Source organism: Sorghum bicolor, chromosome 1 (genome assembly GCF_000003195.3).
Source record: "Sorghum bicolor cultivar BTx623 chromosome 1, Sorghum_bicolor_NCBIv3, whole genome shotgun sequence".
In the NCBI taxonomy this organism is placed as follows: Eukaryota; Viridiplantae; Streptophyta; class Magnoliopsida; order Poales; family Poaceae; genus Sorghum; species Sorghum bicolor.
The window spans coordinates 67,227,233-67,248,976 of record NC_012870.2 but is presented as its reverse complement, the minus strand read 5'-3'; the positions used below and the strand labels follow the sequence as shown (position 1 = coordinate 67,248,976).

Genomic DNA, 21,744 nt, shown 5'->3' with positions numbered 1-21,744 from the left:
TCTTTCATTGCATTTTGAACTCTTGTTGAGCCTATGTGCTTGGTTTTGTAATAAACAACAACTGTGTTTGGTTTTATGTAGTTCCATGGTTCAATTCTGCTGTACGATGTATATTTGATTAAGGCAGTGATTTCAACAAAGACCATGTTGGCTTAAGTGACAGGATTAAAAATTGTCATGCGACGAAGTGACCACAACCAAGGTGAACTATGGATATATTACATATAAAACTACCTCTGTTCAAATTTTGGTCCTAAATTGGTCCTACGTGGAAGAGAGAGGGTGCCCAAAAAATAGTCGCTAGCGAGTGAATAGTCACTAGGCTCGTACTCCTCCCCAGAATCTCTGTGTTCTCTCTGATTCTTTCACGCATACATATGGATCTCCTAGCTTTTTGGTTTTTATTCTTTAGAGCATCCCAACCGTTTTGTATAATTGGTTTGGCAAATGAGGGAGTTTGCCAAGTCTAAAAAAATATGGCAAAGGTGAAAAGAGGCAATCTCCAATGGTTTGGCATTAATCACTTCGCGCTAATTTTCCAATGCCAAGTGTGAACAGGTTTGGCATATATGCCAATATTTCCTCTCTTTTTGCCAAGTTAACAAAATTGCAAAGTCTAAATGCCAAACCGTTGGATAAGTGTTTTTAAGACTTTTTTGCAAATACATGAATGCAAAGCTTATTTGCAAAATGGTCGGGATGCTCTTAGCTGATCGCTAGCGATTTCGCGAGTACTGATGGTGACACCCTTACCGTGATCTGACACGGCGGTAACGACCTTACCGCCATCTCAACTGAAAAAAAAAAGGAAAAATAGAGAATACCCTTGTAAATTCACATATTGAATGGGCTTCGGGTCTAGGCCTGTTCTGGACCGGACCAACCTGTACTTGAGCCCACGAGTTTGAAAACGAACCATCTGGACTGGAGCTCGGTAAAAAACAAAATCCGTCCCGTTCCGGAACGGCGAGCCCCTCCCTCGTCCTCCCCACCCGACGCCATCGCCATCCACAAGCTCCCAACCGCATCGCCGTCACCGGAAAGCAACATGCCATCCTCCTCATCTCCTCTCGCTCCTTTAGCTTCTTCCGCTCCGCTCCACTCCCGCGTCATCGCCTCGCGCCCCGAACCCGGAACACCAACCGATCAACCATGGCCCCCGCCGACGCCGGAGACTTCCTCCTAGACGCGGACGACGACGATTTCTTTGGGGACTACAACCCCCACCCCTACCAAGGCGGCTACGACCTCGCCGCCACCTTCGGAACTCCTCTCCCGCCGTCCTCCAACATATGCTACCCCGTCTCCTCCTCCTCTGCCGCCACCGCCGCCGTCCCCGCTATCCCCTCGCCGCCGCCTTCGTCCACACCGAAGCCAGAGGAACCTCATGGCGATGAGAAAGCGCAGCGGGATCCGGCGCACGAAATCCCGGATGCGTTTCCGGACGGGGCGGCGAAGGAAGAGAAGGCGCGGAGGGACAGGCGGCGCGGCCGCGGCTTCTGGAGGAAGTGCGTGCGGGTGCTGGATTACTTGTTCTGCTACAAGGACCCGTACAAGGAACAGCGGATTGTGGTGGACAGTTACGTGGTTCCTGTTTGTGTGATCAGGAAAGAAAGCGGGGAGGATGCCATTTCCGTCGAGGTTGAAGTGGCGCCACAGTCGGTGGGAATGGTGGAGGCGGACGATGCCACTGGGGAGCTGGTTCAGACCAATGTGGGTAACTGCTTTCTGAATGCATACTTACTGACATCTGCATTTTATCTCCAGGATGCTGTATCAAAGTCTCAACGTCTGGTATCATGCGTTTCGAGTGCATTGTAATGATTTCTTAGAGGAATTTGTTCATCATATCGTGTTGTCGTGTATCTGAAGGTTGCAAACTTTTTCCTCCATAATTTATGAGGAAATTAGGTTGAGTTTTAATTATGTTCCTAACGTAATATATTTTGCTGATGCTTTAACCACTTGACTGAATTCGCACCCATTTCTTGCTTGTTTGACGAGGTCACGAGGATATTACAAATTTACAATTTATATTAGGCTACGTTCTTGTCTCCTTAAATGCGCTGTGATAGTTCAATAAAGCCCAACCCTTAAAATGCTTGGCTCTTCTCTCAGAATGTGCAAGTGCAACAGCTGATCATGATGCTACCACTTATTTGTCAAAATATCGCATAAACTTGATGAGGGAAATAATTTGATTGAACTGAATGGGTGATGTGCGCACATTGCTCATGTTTACCTGTGGTACCTGCAAATGTTCTACTGTGATTATTTTTTCAAAAAAAAGAAAGTTCTACTGTGATTATAACTGCTGATTGCTTGGAAACAGGACTTATCGTGGCATAGTAACAACAGAGATGAGACCGATACTTGCAGCCAGTCAATGTCCAATTCATACTATACATCTTCTTTTGCGCGATCTTATGGTCTTCATGGTGTTTTGGGCAAGCCAGATTGGTTTCTCAATTTCAGCTACTCAGAGTCTCATCTAGCAGAGGAATTTCAGCATGAGGTAATTTTCTGAGTGGAGAATGTGAACTTCCTACAGGTTTTTATTTACTGTAACAAGAACTCAGGATTCAAGAAAACAAAATCATAAGTAGATAGAGACAGTATGTAAAATTGAATAAAATCAAGTGTTCTGTGACTTTTTTTAGTCTAATAGGAACTTTTTTTTTTTTTTTTATGCTTACGAGAGACCATGGTGTTCACATCCCCTTTCATATGTATCTTTAGTTTTGGTTTTGGCTAGTCTCTTATCTCATGTTTTTTTCAATGTAGGTGGCGTTGTCCTACAATAATGAGTGCAAGATATCTGATCAACCTATTCATTGTTATCACCATCACTGCTATATACAATCACTAGATGTCCAGGTCAAACCCCCGGAACCAGTTTCTTCTGAGAGGTTGAAGTACTATGAGGTTCGTTAAAGCATTTGATTTACAACTTAGTTATTAGGAAGCATGGTATATGGTAGTAATGGGTTAAATGTGCATTAGGAATTTGTCTCCTATAGATTTTTTTCGGGACTATAAAGCCCATTTTACTCTTATGAAATTTTCAGTTGTACAAGTAACCCTAGAGTAAAGTGAGACAAAAACAAAGTTTAAAGGGATATCTGGACAGCTGAAAAAATTCACTGAAGTATAGTGAGTTTCTTTAAGATTTTTTTTGGAAGTAATGTACTTAACATGTTCCTTGATATTGCTTCAATTATGTTCTAAGATACCTTTGGTTCTGGTATAGCATTTTTCAACATATGGCGACCAAAGTGATATCCACATTTTGGAAACTCCAGCACATGCGCACAACATTCAGTCCTATACAAGGACATCTGATCTACCACTTGAACCTTTTAAGCCATCATATTCTGAGAATTGGGGATTTTATGATGCCTATACACAAGGGAATGCTCTTGAAAACGATAAAGTAAGTACATAATCTGCATACATATGTTTTATCTGGTTGCTTAATTTTTTCTTTAGTATGAGTATTTTTGTCCTCGGTAAGGGTTCCAATATATAGTAATATTTGTGTTACCTCTAATATTTTCTAAAAAAACTAGACCCTGGGGATGACCACCCTCATGACATCACCTTAAGAAGAGACTAAACTATTACTGGGTCCTGAAGCAGTTTGCACAGTAAGTACAACACCACTGGGCTCAAAAAAGGTTTGAGGCGTCCCAACTGACCCAGCCACCGTGCTGCATGCGTGTCTGCTGTTAGAATGTCTGATTTCCATAATGGGCTAACCCTAATCAGGGTGGCCATATAGTTAGGGATACATGGGCCTCATGGGCCTAATACTCATATACTCTAACATCGCCCCGCAGTCTGAACTACTGTCGCAGCGGAGTTCGCAGACTGGACACGAAAGAAAAGAGGTACAACACACGAGCCCCCCCACAGACACAACTAGCCACTGGTGATGTTGAGGCTGGAGCGGAACTCGGTGAAGGTCGAGGACGGGAGACCCTTGGTGAAGATGTCGGCGAACTGGGAGGTGGTCGGGACGTGGAGGACCCGAACATCGCCGACAGCGACCCGGTCCCGGACGAAGTGTAGATCGATCTCCACATGCTTGGTCCTCTGGTGCTGCACAGGGTTGGTGGAGAGGTACACCGCACTGATGTTGTCGCAGTAGACAAACGCGCTCCGGGAGAGAGGGCTGTGGAGCTCGGCGAGGAGCTACCGGAGCCAGGAAGCCTCAGCCACGCCGTTGGCGACAACACGGTACTCTGCCTCGGCACTGGAGCGGGAGACGACCGGCTGGCGCTTGGACGACCAAGACACCAGGTTGCCGCCTAAGAAGACGGCGTAGCCGGAGGTGGAGCGGCGGGTGTCCGGACACCCGGCCCAGTCGGCGTCGGTGTAGACGACGAGCTCGGTGGAAGACGAACATGACGGCCCAGTTGGCACGCATGACACAAATGCTCATCGTGAGCCCGAGTACATCGAATATCGGAACTACGACTAAGCTGCATCAAAGCATCACGTCCAGGATGGCCGAGACGCCGGTGCCAAGTAGTGGAGGTAGTGGTGGCAAAGGTAGCTGACAAAACTGGCTAAGGAGGCGAGGCAGGTGCCGGAAAGCGAAGAGTGTAAAGGGGCCCCATGCTGTCACATCGGAGCAGTGGACGCCGGGAAGCCAAATCCTTCACAGTAAGACCAGAAGAGTCAAACTCCACAGAACAAGAATTGTCAGCTGTAAAACGACAAATAGAAAGAAGATTGTGAACCATAGAAGGAGCAACAAGAACATTAGGAAGATGAAAGGAACCATAGGGGCCGGCGGCACCCACAGAGGTGACAGGAAGACAAGACCCATTTGCGACCATAATGGATGAAGGGAGAGAGGAAGATGGAGGGTGAACAGAAGAAAGTATACCGGGGTTAGGAGTGGTGTGGTAAGTAGCCCCAGAGTCGGCGACCCACTCCGGCCCAACTGGAGGTGTCAGGGCCATGGTGCTGAAGGAGTGCGCCAAGGCCGCCTGGTCCCAGCCGGCCGACCCGGGCAAGGCTACGGGTGGAGGAGGGGGAGGAGGAGGCCGGCCGGCCATGGTGGTCCGGCGGCGGCGCACGCCGGCCAGGCAGTGGCTGGCGGCGGCGGCTGGTGAGGGAGGAGGAAGGGAGAAACCCTAAGCTATACCATGTTAGAATGTCTGATTTCCATAATGGGCTAACCCTAATCAGGGTGGCCATATAGTTAGGGATACATGGGCCTCATGGGCCTAGCCTCATGGGCCTAATACTCATATACTCTAACATCTGCAAATGTTAATATAGTCTTTGCAAGCATTTAGAGTAATCTTCATTATCTTTTCTTGATAAACGTTCTCATGTAAAGCCTGCAATGTAGGTGGGAATCTAGGGCACATTTGGTTTCTTTGCCGAATCTTGCCATGCCTTAATCAAGAAAAGATTTTCTAGTTCTGATTGGCTCTCACTCAAACTTAGGAAATCCTTGCGGTCCTTGCGCATACCAAACGAAGCATCCTCTCTCCAAACCAAGGAATGGATCTAAACTTGCCCCTAATTTCGCTAGTCAATTTGGATTTATCCTGAACGAAAGTTACATACATGTCTACTATTGTGAAAATCTGAACTTAAGAGTGGCATTAGCCATACCATTTCATCGAAATAACAATATTTTTCTCTCACAATAAATCAGCATCAGCCGTTTTTCCAGCCAGCCGAGCAAACCAGGTTTAGGGTTATCCCATGCTTCGCCTGGTCATAGCTTTGCTCAAGGCTTGCTTGGGTTATGACTTCGATCATGGTGTGATAATGCATCTCCAAAAGCTCGAAGGGACCTTACAAGTTTTCTAGTCTTTGACTGAAAAATATTACAAATCACTATTAGCTGGAGCTAATAACTGTTCCCTTCTGGTACACATTTCTGATGGGTACTTCATTCATTTTTTTTCTTACAGTATTCTCTAGTATCTGGTGAATATGGAGGCATTGGAAGCTTGTTCATTTCCCCCTTTTATCCTGGAGAGACAGAATCGTTTGAGCTGGTCCCTGGTGATGAACATGCATCCTTTGAGCATAATTGGCATAATTTGAGATACAGAAACATGCCCATGGATGATGTCTCTCTAATTACTCAACCGGTAAGGAAACACGTGCTAGCTAACAGTAATGGATCATAAGATGATGATACACAAATAGATCTACAATTTATTTTAAGATAACTAACATCTAGCCAACGTTATTTGTTGGTATGTTGTTTGTTGAGGTCATTCTTATTTTGAAAATGTGTATCTGTGTGTGCGGCTTACTATGTGCTGGGAATGTTGGGAATCTTGTTCTTTATTTGACACTAACACTCACCATATATTATGAATTATTAGCATCCAGTTTTTTTTTCTGGCCTAGGGGTAGCTAAGTATGTAGCACTACTTTCAAATGCTGATTTACATTTTTTTTTTGTAGTATAGCGATTAGATTATGTTGTATGCTAGCACGGTTATGCTGCTTTAACAAACTTGTTTAAAGTTTGCTGAATTCTACCTAACAGCCATTTTAGACTAAGTCGCTTTGATTTCCTGAACCTAATAGGCTCCTTAACCTTTTTCTAGCAGTTAGGGTTCTACTCCTGCTCTGAAATGGATTCTGCTACATGTTTGCCTAGTGTTGTGTTACCAATGTAGTACCTGAAATTATTTTTTTGACTGTTGTTTTGTGCATTTGTTTTTTCCTATTTATCGCGTGTGGTATGCCTTGCTTTTGATATTTTAAGCTGTTGTGGACACTTTTGTGGGGGGAGAAACTACCAGCGCAGAAGAAAGGAAACAAGGTGGCAGGCTAGGCGTCCAGGATGGTTCAGATATGAGTTAGCAGGAGTTTGTTAGTAGGATTAGTCTGTTGTAGAACTGTTAAGAGATTGAATTGTTTAGGACGTTTTTATTAGCAGATGAGTTAGTAGATTTTAGGCACGCAACCTTCTAAAGCTAAGAGTTTAGAGCAGTTCTTTGCATCTTCTAGATGGCCTTTTAGGTTTCCTATTGGTCAATAATATTGAATGTTTTCAAGTAGTTTTGTTTCGACCTTGAACTGTGTTCATAATAATGTGGTCTAATAGCTCTTTTGAAGGAGGCTTCAAGCCCACACCGGTCCATTATTATCTAAAAAAAGGGTTGTATAAGGTGCCGAATATATAATACCTGGCTTGCAGATTGAATAAACTAATCATAATATAGACCTAAATATTGAGCCTCCAAGAGGCGGTGAGCTGCTTAACTCTGTTCCTATCCTGTTCTCCATTTCTACCAAATCCCAACAGCCAATAAAAAAAATCCTTTCGAATATGAACAAAATGTTATATTGTTCTAAACTTATCTTATTTGACTTCGTCTACTAACATTGCTTACCATATAAATCTCGCAGGCTGAGGATTCCTATAGTATGATGAATGGTTCATCCTGGCCTTTCGAGGAACATTCGGCATACAATGTCTAGTCCATATTGTATTGTTATCTCTGGACGACTTAATACCCGCATTTATGTATACTTGCCAAAAAAATAAATAAACATCTGTGTGATTAAGAGATTATTTACCTAACTCCACAAATGTCACAAAACAAATAGTTGCCTTCATTCACTAATCAAATTTTGATTCCCCAATTTGATTTGTTTCCCTTGTGTGCCTATTTAAGTTGAGCGAATTGTTTATCATAATTTCCCCCAAGACTCGCTGTTTGCTCGTGGTTATGGCTGAGGATGTCAGGTCACATGAACTCAATCTCTTTCTTTCAGTGCTATGCATGTACCTCTAGATTAGTTGCACATATTTTGCCATTTGCTTAGCCTAATATGTTATCGGTTGTAACAAAAAAAAGCTAACCCTGGAAATCGACAGGCAATCGAATTGTTTGTTCATCTTTAATACAAAGACGTGTAGTTCTCCGCACGCTAGAGGGGGAAAAGTTATTTTAAGAGTCTAATGATTCTTCCATTTCTAAATTGGAAAAAAGGGGTTAGATCACTTGTTAAGGGTTTTCCGATTGTGACTCCTCTGTTCTTATGTAAGGTTGCAGGATAAGTTATAATAAGTTGCAGCCTATCTTATCCAGTGCATCATGTCAAATGCGCAATGTGCAGGTAATGAACTATTTTGCTATTACTGCATCGGACCCAAATAACCAACCCTATTTCGGGTTATTGAACTTACCTCCAAAAGGCTCTTCAAGTGGGATGGAGGTTTATCATTCCGCACAGAAGGCAGAACACATTCTAATCCTTGGTAAAAAACTGAACTTTGCTAGTAATTGATACTTGTCTTAGATTTACTGAAGGCTACGGTTCCTGTCGATTGGCAATTGTTCTTAATGGAATAGTTGGCAGTTGACACTTGGGAAAATATTGCAGCTTTCCTGACCGATGATGAATATAATCGAAGAGCAAAACCCACTTATGTTTGCTACAAGAATATAATTTTATAGATGTTTCTCTTTCTGCTCAATTTTTTTTATAGTTCCTGTTTCTTGCACCCATATTCTCAGCTATTGTGGAGTGGTCTTATATTAAAACGATCATGTTGCTCCCGCGGAAAGGAGGGAATTGTCCTATCAGATTCAGACGGGGTAATAATGTAGTATCATAATTCATAAAGCTGTGCACCAGGTAGTATCTTTTTGGTGTTGATTTTTGTTTGATGTACCTTCCATTATCGTAATCATAATAATCATGGTCTAATGGGTTGATACTAGCTTTTCCCTTTTCTGCATGATGTTTCTTTGAGTCAGTGTAGACCTATATCCGGATTTGTCCTGGAACTGTAGCAAACAATCAATCAAAGTCACTACGCCATTATTATTACTACATAACGAACAGGACAGCACGTCGTGCAATAGTCTCTACTGTCCGCTCTGTTTTCACTGCATCCCTAGTGTGAGGCCACGTTTGGATTCACCATTAGCTAGTAGCTAAGAATTAGCTGAGCTAGATTCAAACAGAGCACTAAGGTTAGCTATTTACAAGATAATACCTAGTTATGATTTGTTTTGGTTTTCCTAGATACATAACTTTGTTGTGCACCTAGATATCCGTTATATCTAGATATATAATAAAAGTTATGTATTGAAAAGATAGAACAACTTATAATTTAGAAGGAAGAGTACTAACTATTAGGTAGCTAATTATTAACACGTTCATTTAGATCCACCTATTAACAGTAGATCCAAACCTGCTAGTGGAACTAATAGTTAACAACCCTAGCTATTTAGCGGCCAACTATTAGTTCTAGTGGATTCACACAAAACCTAATAGAACTTTTCTTACACCGCCTCTGTCTCCCTTAATAACAAATGAAAGTATTTTCCTCTCATCTACCTTTATCGCCCTTAGTAACAAATAAAAGTACTTCCCTAAGAAATATGAAGAACATTATAGACAAAACTACCCATGCATCCACCTTTTAGTCTATACATAGGACCCACACGATAAAAAACTCATCCCCAACCACATGTATTATATTCCTTCTCTATTGCTTTCACCCCTATTGTCCCACCGCATTGGCCAAGCTTGTGGCCTTCAGCTTGTTTGCCTTAGGTCAGTCTCAATGCATGTTTCATGAGAGTGTCATGCACATTAAATAGGGTGTCACATAAGCATAATTGCTGACTTGGCAAGGTCATTAAATGAAGGAGTTTCATCATATGAGAGAGGAGTTTCATCCCCATGAAACTCATATGGCTCGGTTACCTAGTTTATAGTCTTGATAACTGTGCCATAAAACTATGCATTGAGACTGGCCTTAGCCACAACAACCTTGCGCCTCCCTCATGACCTCAGCCGCCACCTTCCACAAGCCTCATTGGCGACAAGATCCGCCATCTAGGAGTGACCTCGTTTGCGTCTTGCACCTAGGGTGAGCTTGCACGCCATTGGGAACTCGACTTGATAGAATGCATTCTCAAACGGCCTAACGAATTTGTCTTTGTTTGGGTAATTGGGTGAATGAATCAAGCTTCGTCGAATGAAATCAACCTTCGGCGAATGAATCAAGCTTCGTCAAATGAATCAATTTGCAATGAACCAGTCAACTTCAAGAAAGTAATATGCAACGAGGCATGTTGCTCGCTAGATTCCAAGCCGGATTCAGCTATACCAAAACGAAGGGCATAATGATCAGATTGCCTTCGGGAAAATGTAAATATATGCATTGAGCATAAAGGGGAAAAAATAAATATAATGATCAGATTGCCCTCGGGAACAGTGCTGCTGTGTATGGAACTAGATTCAAAAGTTATAGGGCTAGTTTGGAACCCTCAATATAGATGTCCTAATACTGGGTGTATGGAACTGGATCATAGGATAGGTTAGGAACCTCTAATACGGATGTCCAAATACTAGAAAGAAGTGTTGCCTTTTATTTTGCATGTGCACTTGATAATAGCATCCCATAGGCGCCACTGGGAAATTTAGAGGGCCTTGAGCGAAACTATAAATGTGATCTTTCTGAAGTGTCCAAATAAATTAATAACAATATAAACTATCGTATATTGCATAAGTAGAATAGTATGCACCCAAAGAAGACGAAGGATATATTGCATAAATACCTCAGAGAAGAGCTTTTTTGAAACGTAATTACATGTCTCCTTATTCTTGAAACGTAAATACATATCTCCTTGATTTGCTGAGAGTCGAGAAGTATGCTGGAAGGGCATGAAAACCATTTATCCCAACGATTGGTAATAATGTGTTAGACTCATCTTGGACTTTTGTGCCTCACAAATATTTGAGACAAAGCTTATAATACATAGTATATAGTTATTATGGTATCAATATTAGCTTGGATTAATTGGATTTTGGGCCAAAGTGGTCCCACAGGCCACATTGTTTTTTATTGGTTTGTACAGTGCTTGCTCCCTTCTATACATACAAGTTCGGTAAAGCTCCTGCTGACCATTAAAAAAAAAGATTGCCCATGAGGGCCATGTCGCCGTATTAAACCACTGTATCATCTCTTTTACTGTTTTACATACATATTACAAGTTCAATAGCAGCATCAGCAAAACCAGCGGGTTCAGCACTTAAGTCCAGGATCAGCCAAATCAGCAGCTTCGGGCCTGTTTGAATGATTCCCTGGGAATCTTGCTTGGCGCGAGCGCGGCTGCGCATCCGATTTCGAGTGCCTCGGGCCAGGATGACTGCCTGGGCGTGAGCATATATCCGCGGATATGTAATTTCCTTTTTTATCTTTTTTTATTTAGTTCATTTAATTACAACTATAGAAGTACCGTGGGTACCCGTTTGGAGTACCGTCCCGATCTTTAAGCTAGCTTGGGAGGCATCAATCCAATCCTTGTGATCTGATGCCTCATATCAGATACACTGAGCATCTCCAACAGTTTGACATTTTTTTCTTTGCCATTTGTTGGAGTTTGTCAACTCTGAAAAGCAAATGAGAAGGAGAAAAATAAGACATCTCCAAGAGTTTTTCAAATCTGACTTACCATTTACTAAAATATGGATCCAACTGCCGAAAGTTTTCACGCGCGGTCTCGGTCCGGGCTTTCTTCGCGCGTTCAGAAAGTCGGCCGCCGCTCGCGTTCAAGTGCTCGAAGAGGACGAAGAAGAAGAAGAAGGAGACGAGCCAGTGGAGGTGGCGTAGGAATACCGGCGAGTCTGGGAGCGGGCAGCGCAGGAGCGCGGCGCGCGCGTCCACGAGCGGCAACGCAAGGAGTGCGGTGCTGGAGCTCCCAAAAGGCGACGACCGCGCGCTGCGTCTCGCGGAGCGAGACGGAGCAGAGCAGCACTCACTGCAGCGGGCGGAGGAAGTCGGCGAGCAACACGTAGAGGCCGTAGAGCACGAGCAGCGCGGTGGCGAGGCCCGCGTGCGCCATGGCGATGTAGAGGGACGCGGCAGATTGGTGTTTGCCAAGTCCCAGACGGACTTGCATAAATGTCAAGCCTTCTGTGGAATTTGTCAAGTTTCAAAAAAATGAAAAACTGTTGGAGACGTGTTTTTGTAAATTTTAGAAAAAATTAAGAATGTAAAATTAAATTGTTGGAGATGTTTGTAAAAAAATAGCATACGGATGCAGTTACCGATTTTATAGGCAGCAGACAAAACCGTCAGGATATTTGAATCCAAGACCTTGTTTAGTTCCGAAAACTAAAAAGTTTTCGGAACTGTAGCACTTTCGTTTTTATTTGACAAATATTATCCAATTATAGAGTAATTAGGCTTAAAAGATTCATCTCGTGATTTACAGGTAAACTGTGTAATTAGTTTTTGTTTTCGTCTATATCTAATACTCCATGCATGTGGTGTAAGATTCGATGTGACGGGAAATTTTGAAAAGTTTTTGGATTTTGGGGTGAACTAAACAAGGCCTTGAATGGAGAGGTTAAAGAAACCTACTCTACACAGTAATAAGACTATTAAACTAGTGGGAGACAGAAGTCTTCAAGGCCGTGTTGTACTGTTGCAGGGACTTGTCTACCTCAGAGAAGAGCTTTTTTTTGTTAAAGGTGAAAACAGAAAAGACGCATCTCAGCCTTCTCACAAACTGTGAAAAGTGTTTCATTCTTGCTTGTTGCTGGTGACAAAATACCAAGTTGCTGACAAGGTTCTTACCATCTATCAGCAAAATAAGGCTTTGTTTAGTTCACCATAAAATCTAAAAACTTTTCAAAATTTTCTGTTACATTAAATCTTAGAGCACATATATAAAGCATTAAATATAAATTAAAAAATAACTAATTATATAGTTTAACGTAAATCGCGAGACGAATCTTTTGAGCCTAGTCTATAATTGGACAATAATTACTAAATACAAACAAAAATGCTATAGTACTCAAATTAAAAAAGTTTTTAATCTAAACAAGGCCTAAACTATTGCTCGTCTGCTGTTTGCCATGGAAAATTAGATACTGTTAACAGATGATTCCTTCTACTACATTTTATTGCTGCTGATTATTCAATAGTGTTTTTTTCTCGCAACAAATAAGTGGATACTACCTTTAGCCATCACTTAGCAGCCAAGGGAACAAATCTTCTGCAACATGTAAGTTCACCGTGCTGCAGAAAATCACGGATATTTGCCCGAAATTTTCGCGTGTGATGAAGAAGAGTCCAACTGGGCTGGAGGCCACATGTGACCGTGGGGGGTGGGGGGGTGGGTTAGGCTGCCGTTTGCTCCGCAAATGGAAGGATTGCCCGTTTGGAAGCTTATGGGTTATGACTTATGACCAATTGGCCACACCCGCTCATGAAGGTAATCAGGAGGCTTCAGGTAGGATATCTTCACAGCACAGGCCACAGCTTATCTCGGATGGGGATGGGGCAGCCGTCCTCGTCTCCTGTTTCTCCTTTCGCTCTACCCTGTTGTGTTGGATGCATCCACGACAGCCTGCCGCTGCCCGAAATGCAGCTTTGACTACCAAATACAGAGGACCCCAGTAGAGTGGTGCTCGGTGAGTCGCTGCTCAGACAGGTGGGACTGCTAAACTTCCAAAAAAAAAAAAAGGTGGGACTGCTAAACTTTACATTTTTTTTAAAAAAAAAGTATATAAACGTTTTGCTCTCAGTTCAGCCTCGAGACGACTAATCGGTGACGGTGAGGAAGTTTTCCCCGTATTGCTGTTGGGGGCAATTGGAGGTAGGAATCGGCATAAATGGTACTGTTCGGATGAACGTACTTTAATTGAAATGTTTAGAGTTTAATTAAGTTTATAAAAATACTATTAGTATTTTTTATTACATTATGGAAACATACTACCTCTTTTCAATAAATATGCAATTCTAGATGTATTTTTATGGGAGCAGCTAAAGCACAACGCATGCTTCCTCTTCTGTCGTCTTCTCCCTTTCCTGCACCCCTCCTCTGCAAACCTCACCCCCACCGCTGCCACCGCCTCCTTGCGATATGTTAGGGTTTCGCCTGAGCTCTGCAGCCGTAGAACTCCGGTGAAACCCTAATGCATCAGCGATAGCCTTCTTCTTCTCCCTCTCTTATCGCCGCCATGGCCATGGCGTCCTACTCCGATCACCTCCACTGCCACTAAAACCCTAAGCCACCCTTCCACTGTCCTCACCGTCTAGACGACCCGCCTCCCCCTAAGCCCCTTCTCTTCTAAGCATGTCAGAGCAGGGGAAGAAGTGGGTAGGGAGGAGGAGGAGAGAGTCGACGAGAAGGATAAGGATGCAGGCACGAGCATGCCCACAAAATAGCTTTTGCCTTTTTTTATTAACGTGTCTAAAGTTTGATCAAATAAATATACATAAATTAAAATATTAATATTTGTGATACTAAATCATTGTACTATGAAATGTATCTAATGACACTTATTTCTTCGAAAGAAGAGTTTTAACCCTCTCTAGCTCATGCTGTTTGGAATTGATCAACTCTAGAGCAGGTGAGCTGGGCTCAGCGCGAATGCCTCCCCTTTGTTCATCTCCCAGTTCCACCACCTTCATCGGATCCTGATTTCCTGAGCTCCCTTTCCTGCACGCACATGACGTGCCTTTCCCTGCCTCAAAGCGCGCAAAAGTGGAGTGGACGAGAGCAAGTAAAAGGACCACGACACTACCGTGGTTCCCATGCCCGTGACCGTGAGCCTCATGGCGCCAGCAGTAGTATATCCTCCGGTATCATCTCATCTCACTTTCATGATTGCCATTGCCATCCGCGAGGACAGGCAGCGACTGGGCACGGCCACATGGAGCTGAATCACTGACGACTGCCGTGCCGAGGGCCGACCCCAGAGAGGCCAGAGTGCTGTGCCGTTCTGCCGCGAGACGATGGCATTCGGCAGACGGGAGCAGCTCCGTCGGAGCTGAGCAGGGCCCCGGGTCGCCGCTCGCCGGCCGGCCGGGGGCCCTCTCATCTCTCGTCTCGGCCTCGGATGAGTTTCTCACCGTACCCAGCTGCTCCTTTAAAAGGCGCGGCACCGGCACGTACCCCACATGCACCGTCCGCACTCTAGCTCGCTCGCGTGGTTGCCTTTGCAGTAGTCTTGTTGACGTGATATAAAGGCGGAAACAGCGGCGAGGTGTTTGCTGCCGGACCGCTCCACTCTCCAGCCGTCGGCGAGCGATCGAGCAGCTCGGCGGGGCGGCCGGACGGACCCCGAGCGGGTGAGCCAGTCACCGCTTTGCATGCAAAAGAGATATCCGGATATGCATCGTGCACCGCTATATATTCGGGTAGTTTAAGGATTGGGTTCTCTGTCTTTAGATCTCGGCCATCTTTTTTGGAAGTTCGATTTGAAATAGGTCATTTCCTGATTGACATTGCCTGTCAATTTAGGGCAGCTAGCACAAAGCCGATCGATAAAGAGTGGTATGCTCAGCAGGTCAATCATAGAGGTATAGATCAAAACTGCAGAGCCTTAAGTTTGGGGGTCCCAAGATCGCCGTAGTATAGTAGTCCCTACCGAGTACCGACACATGTTCTAGCAGGGCTACACGGTCCTGGCTGTCTACGCCAACTGCCAAATCTGATCCTGTTGTTTCATGAGGACCGTACCTCACAAACGACCCCTTTTATACAGAGCGAGGCACATGAAACGGCAACAGCTTTGTGCACTTGTCATCTCTTGATTCTTGAAAGCAACAAGGCTTTTCTTTAGCCAAATGGATAGCTGTGATCATCGTCCCTACTATCACTAGTAGTAGAAAACTGTACGTAGGATATATAGGCCGGTTTGAAGGATATAGATTAATTTGAGAAAAACGAGCGCGGCTAATGAGAGCATAACGAATGTCCCGATGACAATGTGCCGTACGTGGCAAAGGCAGGCTTTCAGTAATTCAGTGGGAGAGGTAGGCGCGCGTGCTGCTCTTTCCCTAATTCTAAGCGTAATCGGCATCATTGTCTGCACATCAACAAGGATGCATGCGTGCATGCCCATTAAGTGCAACATGTACGGCAATGTGCACGTGAACAAAAGGTATCCACGTTTTGGAAACTTGAGCACGCTTTCAATCAAGTACAGTAAATATTTATACACACAAAATGAACAATTCAAGGGAAACCTATCCAGCGCTAGGTGTTGGAGACAATGGTGGCATAGCCCTTGTTTGGAATGCTTATAATGATATTATGGATCTCCAGTTGAAAGATTCACAAATAATCGCGCCAACATCTTGGATTTTTACGATTGTCGTGACCGCTCAGGACTCATCCATCATGAGGTTGAATAGGGAGTCCAATTTCATATATTGTGGCTCCCTGACTACACTGCACGATAGCAGAATGCATATTCAAAAAGGGCCTACAACCAATTGATAGGGTAAGAACAGGAGAAACTAAAGCTTGTGAGTTGCAACGCGACGGTGGAGGCGGCACATGGGGTGGTGGCAGGGTGGCGATGCTCATGAAAGAAACAAATGCCGTAGGCTTAGTGCATGCGATTGGATTTTCATCCTTCAATGGATAGAAAATTTGGGTGCCTAACAAGGTGACGGTACGGTGGAGGACAATCGGTTGGGCGGAACCAACGGTCGGGATGAGGAGCCGCTGGAGATACACTCGATTGGGATTAGGGAAGAGTGGAAAACAGAAAAGAGTGGGGATGGAACGGCTAGGGTAGGAGATGGACGGTGAGGTCACTAGCAACGCCGAGGTAGTTGGTGAGCCGCGGATAGTGGCGGGGCTGATGACGAGAAGACGTAGGTTGAAGATGAGCACTCACATGCTTATTACATGCATGGGCGCAAAGAACGGATGTCGAATAAATAGACTCTAATCTTAAGGTTCTGTTTCTTTTTTTTCACGACCATGCATTACACATATATCATTAAGAAGGAAAAGGAGTTTAGATACAGAGGACAAAGGTAGCGGCACACTATGGCCGAGTAGGGTTTACCCCGCCCAACAAAAGAAGAAGAGAAAACCGAAGATCCACGTGGGATTACAAAACGAGAGCGTGGTGCGACGAAAAGCTAGGCCCAGCAGCCCCTGACGCCGAAAGCGCGGCGAGGTGACGGAATCCCGCATGCAACTTGGCAAATGAACTTGGTTCTGTTTGGCATTTGCATGGGTTGGGCTTGATCATAGTCTTACACAATTTTGAACTCATAAGAGCATATGTAGGAACTTGGCAAATGAACTTCATATTAGAAGTGCAGTTTTTTGGTCTTAGCGATGGAGACCCCAGCCCAGCCGAAACACACCACGGTACTATACGGGAGAATAGTCAATTCCCCGGCCCTCAACCTCAATAATCAATGACGAAGAGGTTAGTAGCATAGAACGTTCTCGTGTGCCTAGCCTTTCGCCATCCGTGTACGTCTTGAGGGCCGGGCGAGGCATCATATCACTCAGGTTCTTGTCTTACTTGCCCTGAAACAACGCATATTGCAGGTTAATCTCAAGCCCACCGTACGCGTTGGGCATCTTAGGAACAGCCTTGTACACAGTACACGTGAGGCATGTCTTGTTTAATCGGAGCCCCGATGATGGCCAATAGGGGATCAATAGCGAAGCTTATATGATTTGTTGAGAGCAAAGCGACGCCTATGATTGAAGCGTACGCCGTAGTACGTAGGTAGTCGTCAACTCATCATCAGTCACTCTCGCACTGGAACAGCGACACTTTGGTTTAGGCCTTGTTCAGACAAATTTTTTAAAATTTTGACACTGTAGAATTTTCGTTTTTATTTGACAAATATTGTCCAATCTTGGAGTAATTAAACTTAAAAAATTCGTCTCGTGATTTACAGATAAACTGTGCAATTACTTTTTATTTTCATGTATATTTAATACACCATGCATGTACCGCAAAATTCGATGTGACGAAAAATCTTAAAAATTTTTGGCAACCTAAACCAGGCCTTATTTTCGCACTTGCTATGGAGTCGACCGTCTGTTAACTATTGCTGTCGGCCAAGTTCTCCAGCTCCAGACAGAGACTAGCTCGCCTATCAGACTATCAGGGGGGATCTGTTTGCATTGATAAACTCCTCGTGTCTGAATAGTGGAGTGAAGCTAGTTTTCGACGGATGACAGGAACTTTTGCCACTTTTGGTGTTGGTTAGGTATTGATAGACACATTTCTTGCGTCTTAATATACCTTTTTTCCTCAAGAGATTTGATATGTTATCCAATATCAATATTATTTTATTAAGCGTTTATCATCTCTGGATCTCTTTGTTTTATTAGCAACATATCGATATGAATCGAATCATGCATGTAGCCTAGGTACGTGAGCATATTATTCATATATGAACAAGTGCTAGGAGGAGAGCCGTTAGACATAGTGCTTATCTAAAGACTTGTTTAGTTTGGGAAAAGAAAAGGTTTTGGGTACTGTCACTCATTTGTAACTATAGTAATTAGGACTAATTAGACTTAAAAGATTTGTCTCGCCAAATACATGAAAACTATATAATTAGTTATTTTTAAATTTATATTTGATGCTCTATACATGTGTCCAGATATTCGATATGATGGGCGAAAAGTTTTTGGGTTGGAACTAAATAAGGTCTCATAACACCTAAACAAATCAAAATGGCTTACAATTTGGATTGGAGAGAGAGTAGTAATCAGCAAATCCTAGCAAAATGGTTATACTACGACCATGCGTTTACCAGAACCACGAAAAATGGAATGTTAGCCATTGACAAGTGAAATGGCCATGATGGAATGAAGAGGTTACACTGGGTAGCGTTTTGCAGGAGCAACTAATAATACCGTTATATTTTATTAGTCTTGCCTCCACGGTAATAAACGGATCATGCTGTAAAGCGATACATGCCAGTAAAAGGGCGATAATGCTTACACACCTGGACGTAATAACGTCACGTGTCTTCTCTTCTACATCTCCCCCGACATTTTCGTCCACTTCGTGCCTATGCCATCGGCGTCGCCCATCCCCCACTGCTTGCTCAGTCCTCACTCCTCAGTACGTCCTAGCGTGAATCCAGCTGCTTCTGCCTCTCTTCCTTCACCGCTCCCTGCACCAACCACTCCGCCACGCCTCACGGTGGCCGTCAGACAGACTGATTTTTCTAGCATGGAGTCAACGATAGATTGTCGTGTACTACGTATATAGGATTGTTGGCTTGTTGTATATTGCACATGACAACACATATAAATATAAAGCCGAACAAGAATCATTGCTTCTACCTTTGCAGCTGCAGTTTGCGCTGCGCGCGGCTCTCTACATGCAGACATACGATCAAGTAATGGTACAGCGTTTATGAGTTTGTATACTCCGTATACGTATGTTATGTTCTGTCCTTGTACTCTTCCAAAAGAATGGTCAAGACGGGTTGTTTTCCACTGAACTTGCATGTTCATTATTGAAACAATCTCCCATGGACAGAGCAAGCTTCAGTTGAAAGTAGATGCAAGTGTGCAACGTACCTCAGCGAAGAATATATTATAACTTCGAACCTCCTGCGACGTACATGTACGTACTAGCAATACTAGTATCATCGAAAAGCAGGGTAGACAATCCTAAGGCCTAAAGCCGTCCGTCAAGTTATTTCGACGGCAAATGGTTGTGAGTGCAAAGTGCATTGCAGCGCCAGAGCCTTTTCCTTTAGTGCCGGCCTGTCGATTCTGGAGCAATTGATTTGTGCATTATGCTCAAGGCTCGCGAACAGCCAGCCCATTGGAGGGAACTGCTTTGCTTCCTTTACTCCAACCATCTCACATGCACAATCTCACAAGTCACAACCTTCGAGCATGTGCGATGTGCTGTGTAGCTGTAGGGCGTATGTTTTATTGATATTTTCTTAGAGAAGTGAAAAATTCTGGACTTGGCAACCGGGTACACCCCATTCTAATAGAGTTTTCCGCTCAATAGTTGATTATTATCAAATAAAGTAAAATAGTTCTTTTGTGGTTTGGCCAAATATCAGGTTAAATTTTTGTGTCTCGTGTGGTTCTTATTGTTGTGATTACTTGTTCTACTCTTTCTCAAGTCCTTTCCTAGGGTTTGCTACGGATCTGTGAAGTTTATCTCCAAAGGAAGGGCTAAGACCTTCAAACTCTAAGAAAGCTTGCTAATTCGGCAATCTAAAATTGGAGCTAAAATTCTATTGATCGTGTAGGTTTTTTCTGATTTTTTAAAATTAAATCTTTGAATCTTCCAAAATTTATTGATTTGCTGTTTTAAATTTATGAAATAATATTTTAAAGTCTATCCCTCTCGAGGCATTATTGATCCTTTCGCAATTGCTATTCATTGAAAAAAAATACATAATGCGACATTGTAAGGACCGATTGGATGGCTAGAGTGCAGTGAGCCTTCCTTCAAATGTCCAAATAAAACTAGCCACATTATTAGTAACAAAGGTGATAACTAATAATTCTACATGCTTAGCCTAGCCACTTAGGCAAGCCTTCCTACACAAATCTAGTAGCAAAGTAAGAAACCGGCTAAGCACTATAACACTAAAGCAAATGGAATTAAGCTACTCAACTAGTAGAACTACATAAGGTGAGAAACTACTCGAACTAGGCTACTTAACTAGTCAAGCTACTCTAGCAACTACATAAGCACAAGATCAAACCAAGTACATTAAAAGTGTGTGTAGTAGTCAAACAAAGGAGGGTAAGAGAGAAAATTATTTTGCCCCCAAGGTTTGGTTGCTTCAAGCCCTTGAGCTTGGCCTCGACATGGGCCGTTAGCCTATGAGCTAATCAATCCAAAGACACTCCGCAATCCTCATGATTCCATTAGAGTTGCTCTTCACGGTTCCTTTGAGGATGGGCACCAGGTCTCTTACAAATCTACCACCGGTATACTTGGGCATGCAGCCCGAGCCCGTGACCACGGCCCAAAGCCCGTTATTTTGGCCCAGTCCAAGCCCGGCCCGGCCCGGCCCGAAGGTCATTGGGCCCAGGCTGGCACGACATGGGGGTGCACGCCATGCTTGGGTCGCACTTCAGGCCCGCAGGTCGGCGCGGCCTGGCCCGCCAAATAACGACAGGCCAGGTACTGACCTGCTGTTGACGGTTCTTAATGCTCACATTTAACCATCAACTAATCGTAGAAAAGGATCCAAATGCAACCAATACCTAGACTTAGGGTTTTATCTGACAAAATTCTACGAGTTTTGGTGTTTGTCTATTTCTGCAGGGGGTTATCAGGAAATACGGAAGAAAGGCCCACACGTCGGGTTTACATAGAGATATTAACGTGCCGCGTAATTTTCTATCATCTAGAAGACTCCAGAAGCCACTGGAACAAAGCGGAAGCCGAGAGGGCTCAGGGACAGGGCGCCCGCCCTCCTATTCTGCCCAATCAGGGTACAACTCGGAGATCATGCTCCACCGACCTAAAGGATCAAGGATAACCGTTCAATCAATGTCGGTTTTATCCGATGGCCCAGATTCATCTGAAAAGACTATATAAGCAAGGCCCCCTGGCCCCTGGAGATCATACCTCTTCTACAGAATCAAAGCTAGGGTTTCAATTCTTCATCCAAGTAGAGAGGATCCCTCTAGTTCATCTAGTTCTAGTTCTAGTTCATCTAGTTCTAGTTCCTCTAGTTTTTGTTCTAGTTAGTTCTAGTTGTAATCTAGAAAATAGGGAGAGAGAAGAGGACAGCGGAGGAAGAGGAGCCGGACCTGTCGGATCTTCCTCAACATTGTACTTTTGGAGCAACTGGTTCGTTCTTCATCGTTCTCCAGGTTCTTCAATTCATAATTCCTGAGTTCTTTAATTACTTTTATTTACATTCAAGTTATTTATTAGATTCCCGCTTGCATCAAGTGCTCTAGTCTTTGAAACACTAGAGTAGTAATTAATAGATTAGACGTGGTGTTT

General features: G+C 43.7%; 1 protein-coding gene across 5 annotated transcripts; it reads left to right on the top strand.

The window, feature by feature from the left end:
* LOC110431837 lies at positions 979-7,635 on the top strand. Of its 5 annotated transcripts, XM_021451513.1 has the most exons (7): positions 987-1,508; positions 1,608-1,713; positions 2,333-2,515; positions 2,785-2,925; positions 3,251-3,433; positions 5,940-6,122; positions 7,399-7,635. In XM_021451513.1, the coding sequence occupies exons 1-7, from the start codon at positions 1,153-1,155 to the stop codon at positions 7,468-7,470; spliced, it is 1,224 nt and encodes a 407-aa protein (XP_021307188.1). In that variant the 5' UTR covers positions 987-1,152; the 3' UTR covers positions 7,471-7,635. The 5 variants fall into 5 exon arrangements, 4 of the variants coding, with proteins under 4 accessions (XP_021307187.1, XP_021307190.1, XP_021307189.1 ...); XM_021451512.1 differs by having other exon boundaries at positions 979-1,713; XR_002449299.1 differs by lacking the exons at positions 5,940-6,122; positions 7,399-7,635 and adding an exon at positions 3,069-3,153 and having other exon boundaries at positions 979-1,713; positions 3,251-3,387.

Excerpts from the sequence above, each read along its gene's own strand:
- LOC110431837 (XM_021451512.1), top strand. The coding sequence starts at position 1,153 with ATGGCCCCCGCCGACGCCGGAGACTTCCTCCTAGACGCGGACGACGAC. Across the intron at positions 1,714-2,332 it reads GGGAGCTGGTTCAGACCAAT|GACTTATCGTGGCATAGTAA; the intron begins GTGGGTAACTGC and ends GCTTGGAAACAG. Across the intron at positions 2,926-3,250 it reads AGAGGTTGAAGTACTATGAG|CATTTTTCAACATATGGCGA; the intron begins GTTCGTTAAAGC and ends GTTCTGGTATAG.